The sequence below is a fragment of the Xyrauchen texanus genome, chromosome 7 (genome assembly GCF_025860055.1).
Source record: "Xyrauchen texanus isolate HMW12.3.18 chromosome 7, RBS_HiC_50CHRs, whole genome shotgun sequence".
NCBI classification, from domain to species: Eukaryota; Metazoa; Chordata; class Actinopteri; order Cypriniformes; family Catostomidae; genus Xyrauchen; species Xyrauchen texanus.
The window spans coordinates 1099033-1103702 of record NC_068282.1 but is presented as its reverse complement, the minus strand read 5'-3'; the positions used below and the strand labels follow the sequence as shown (position 1 = coordinate 1103702).

Below are 4670 nucleotides of genomic sequence, written 5' to 3'. Positions count from 1 at the left end.
CACAGTATATATTTAGCAGGACTTCTGACATGTGTCATTTATCCAGTAACAGCCCAGACGAAACTGTAAACATAAACGTCCTTTAATATTAAACAATTTTTTATTCCGCCAGTAAAGGAAACAAACTGCCTGACAATGTGCAGGTTTTTTTTTCTTTCCTAATCGATAATGCTGATTTATATTATCATAAGCTAAAGGTCAGAAAAATGCTAATGTAAGTTTCTCATCTAAACGGCAGGATCAGCCAGAATTGCAGCAGAGTCACAAAACCATTTATTTTATTTGACAGCGGGTAAAGAACGTTACGGCTTATCTGAGGAACAACCGCAAGCATTGGCTTTCAAGAATTCTAATCTTTTCACACCAGTCGACCAATTAAAGTTACATCTAGAAAGCTCAAATTTGTACTTATTTGATCGTTCGACTAGTTTTTAAGGATCCTGTGCTCTCTCTCTCTCGCTCTCTCTCGCTTTCTGGCTCTCTCTCTCTCGCTCTCTCTCTCGCTCTCTCTCTCACGCTCTCTCTCTCTCTCGGTCTCTCTCTCTCTCTCTGTATGATTTGTTACGATTGTTTTCTGCTCTTAGATTGTGCTGATGTAATGAGCAATTTAGCTTTGTCATTGTGATTTACTGTTTGCTGTTTTGCTCTTTGCTGGCGACAACTGAAGTCTAATCAAGAAATCTTTACCGCTGTGTAGTTTTCTATTATCAAACGACAGAATCTAACATCCACAGCACTAATGATAAATAAGTCGATATGTTCTCGAATGTTCGTTGGCTTGATTAACTGAACTTGTTGGCTATAGTCAGAATGATACTTTAATGTTACTTATTATATTATAATATTCCTGTGGACTTGTGGTGGATCGCTTATGTAGATGGAAAATCTGCAAAGACCTCCTTAAGCAGTTTAAGGAATAATGCTGTATTAATTACATTTAAAAACTGTTATTAAAAGGTGTATATTGATCTGTAGAGTCTTTCGTCGACTCTAATTTGAAGAGGTAAGGAATATAGATAAGGAGACTGGGTCGGGCTAGTCACATGGGGAATTTGTCTCATAAGGATTTTTATCTCATTAAAAGTAAAGTTTCGAGTCTAAAGTCAAATTACGCAAATGTTCCCTATAGCAGTGGTTCTGTACATTAGTTCATTCAAAACTGTCTTAAATTAAAATATTTATTTTTTTGTGGATTTTATTCGGCAAACAAAAATTCGTTAACATCATATTTTTTGCTATAGCGGTTATTTTCTGGCAATTTAAACCTTGAGCGACCTTCGGATATTTTTGTCTTTTTCATTTTTGCTTTTATGATTATTTTTGGCTGTGTTAATGCCAACGGCATACATTTCAGTTCCTATAACACATCTGTAACACACTGTGAACACACAATAGTTACATAATTGTTATAAACAATAGTTATAATGTCCCCATTGAAACCCATTAAAATGGTAATATTTGATCCCAGTGCCATTAAAGCATAAAATCATGAATTCTTTCATATTTTGCTTTTATTCCGAAGCCCTGGCTTCAAAATTTACATTATTTATATTTTCCACCAGATGGCGCCATTTCTCTCATGTTTATCCTGTGGAGCAAATACAAGCTTTTCCCCTATTCACTGTTTACTGTATTATAGAGATCTGCAGGACAACTGAATACATGATGCAGATAAACGTGTGTGTGTGTGTGTGTGTGTTTGTATGGATGTCAGACTGTGTTGTGTGTGTGTGTGTGTGTCATGGGGAGCGGTAGTGTAGCGGTTAGCGTGCTGCGCTATGAACCTGGCGAACCTGACGATTATCTGACCCGATCCCGGGCCTCCCCTAGGTCGACTCAGCCTAAAATGAGTACCTGGTGCGGTGTGTAAACATCGCCACTGGGGAGACAAAGGCGGTCGGGCGTGGTGCTGGCCACCCACCCCCTCGTGTACCGTTCCGGCCTTCATAGGTGCTCGCTAACAGCACTTGCCCCTACAGTCTGATAAGGCTAAATGAGGGATCTTTGTCTTTGTGTCTGTATGGATGTCAGATTGTGTTTTGTGTGTGTGTGTGTGTGTGTGTAAAAAACAACAGTGGCATTATTTAAACAAACTGGCATTTTAAGGGTTAAAATCCTGAAAATGAATTAATATTTGTTAGTTATTATCAGAACTGATGTTTGTTAAAAATTAACTAATTGAAAGTGGAAAATAATATTAATATATAATATTATTATGGCAGTTGTTTGATGCCTTTGTGTCACTTTTTATTGATGCACAAGGGTTAAACAACAAGTTTAACTAAATTATCAGGATGAGTAGCTTTTTGTCTTATGTTCGTGCAGATTGACGCAAATTTCAATTTTTGCTGTTGCTTCACGTGATTTTTTTTTTTAACTGTTTAAATGTTGCTGAAAATAATAGGCTGTTTAATGGCAAGTTCTCCAACTTACCTTATTTCACTGGAGTAAAAAGTGTGACAGCTAGCCACAGCAGGTCTCCCTGTGGCCTATTACTTTTGAATGTCATGGTAATATGCGGTATTTGTGCGTAAATATTACGGTACGCAAACCGGTTTTTGTCAAAAATGTTCCGCTCTTAGTGTTTGTCAGTCATCTGTAGCATCATGATAGAGGCAAAGTATGTCCTTGAGAAGAAGAAGTGTGCTGATGTGCAGAGAAGAGGAAAGCGAAGTGGAAAGATGTGAGAAATTTCCCAGGCATGTTCATTCATTTGTGCTAAAGCGCGCGCGCAGTTCTGTGAGAGATTACAGCCTTTTACAGCCCGCCAAATTCACCTGCCAACTTTAATACAGCGCGAGCCGCCGCCTCACAATGGAAACGAAACCAACGATACATTTATTTTGGTGGTACAAAAAATATGTATCCATAGAAGCAATTCAGGCTACTTAAAACATATATTGGAATTGTGAAAATATGCTGTTTGGAGGAATTCACAATATGGGGGGTTGAGTCACGTGTTTATTGTTGCAAAACATATCTCATTTGCATTTTCTCCTTTGACTAACTTGTGCTAACTTGGTCGTTCTGTTCCCTCAATCATTTTATATCACAATTATGTACAACAGCTTGACGGTCAGTTAATTAGGCGTCAAAATCCAGATGTTTTCTGTCAGTCATTCGCAAGAGGGCGTTGAAGGGCTTCAGTGGTTTCGCGCCTTTTCCCAACGATCGCTGAAATCTTTCAGACGTTCCACATAAACTTTGTGACGCAATGGATGGTTAGTCGTTAGTCATCGCTATGTTGACTGTTGAGTATACGTTTTGTATACATAGGCAACTAGCCCACCTGTGCATCTATTATATGCATTCTGGTCACACAAACCCCAGATATGTACCAAGATCCACATTTCCCGCCTTTCTCATTCTTTCTCTACCTGTGTGTTTCTGCATTAGAGATGCTTTAAGCGATATTGAATTAGCAAGAAAAAGAAAAGTAATAACTATTGTAAAGGGAATGGGATTCGCACTGTCGACACAGATTGCGCGTTTTATATTTTAACACTAGCTCGCGCTCTTGGGGGTCTCTGAGACGCACTTTAAACACACGCTAAATTAAAATCGCCATTGGGTTTGTTATATTATTTACACTCTATTTGCACATCACCAAGTTAACATAGGAACAACTTAATTCAACACCTGTTTTTAGACGAGTTTGTGCAAAGTATAACACAAGAAGAAGAAACAATTGGAATGTAAAACCATCATGATTGGTTATAAATTTAATATGAAAACTTTCGCCACGGGTTGGTCCGCGTCTGCGCCGGCGCACATATGATAGGCACATATAGGTTTTTTTTTTTTTTTTTTTTTTTACCTGTTGGCATTCAAAATCAATATCCACTCGTTTAGAGGGAAAGCGAGAGAGAGAGAGAGAGAGAGAGAGAGAGAGAGAGAGAGAGAGAGAGAGAGAGAGAGAGAACGACGAGAGACGAGACGCGGAGTGTTCACTGAGCGTGCGCCCGTCGAGCGCGCGAGAACGCAACATCGTTTCTTAAAACAGCAAACGCGCGCGCCAGCGGACGGCAGAAGTTGCCACCGTTCCGACACCAACTTTTCACCTCCGTAACACCTGCGAATGGATGCGCACTTCACTAATGACAAGGTCTTGAGACGCTGTGCCTCCTTGGTTAATATCTAAGACAACTCGCGTTGGGTTGAAGCGCGTGCATTGCATTGTTACGCCTCGGATGTTTTTTGGTAGGTGATTAGTGTCCGGTATATGTTCTCTCAACGGGACTAGTGGTGTCTTGGAGGTCGCGATCGAAAGGTGCGATGAAGCTGCTCTGCTGGAGCGTTCTGCTGGGAATGCAATGGATTCTGAGAAAGGTATGGAGAGCTTTTATGCCAGTTTATAAGCTGTAAAGTGTGCATGCGAAAGACATGAAGAATGAACTTTATGTGTAGATGAAACGCATATGGATATAGGCTACTTTAAAGTATTTGCGCGTTATTATATTCTGACGCGTTGTTCAATAAATACATTAGCGATGCAAATATGCACAGTGCACTCATACAGAAATATTAACTATATATATATATATATATATATATATATATATATATATATATATATATATGCACACACTATATCCGCGCGCTATATGTTGCATATATGAAATCGGCCATTGTATTATTAGTCGTTTGAAATAGATGTTCCATATATGTAC

General features: G+C 39.1%; 1 protein-coding gene across 1 annotated transcript in view; it reads left to right on the top strand.

The window, feature by feature from the left end:
- The first annotated feature begins 4025 nt into the window (after positions 1 to 4025).
- Positions 4026 to 4670, top strand: part of LOC127646804 (neurexophilin-2) — a 104762-nt gene continuing 104117 nt past the window's right edge. Inside the window, exon 1 of the mRNA XM_052130707.1 lies at positions 4026 to 4329. Coding sequence (XP_051986667.1) covers positions 4276 to 4329 — 54 coding nt within the window. The 5' untranslated portion in view covers positions 4026 to 4275. The remainder of the gene's footprint in view (positions 4330 to 4670) is intronic.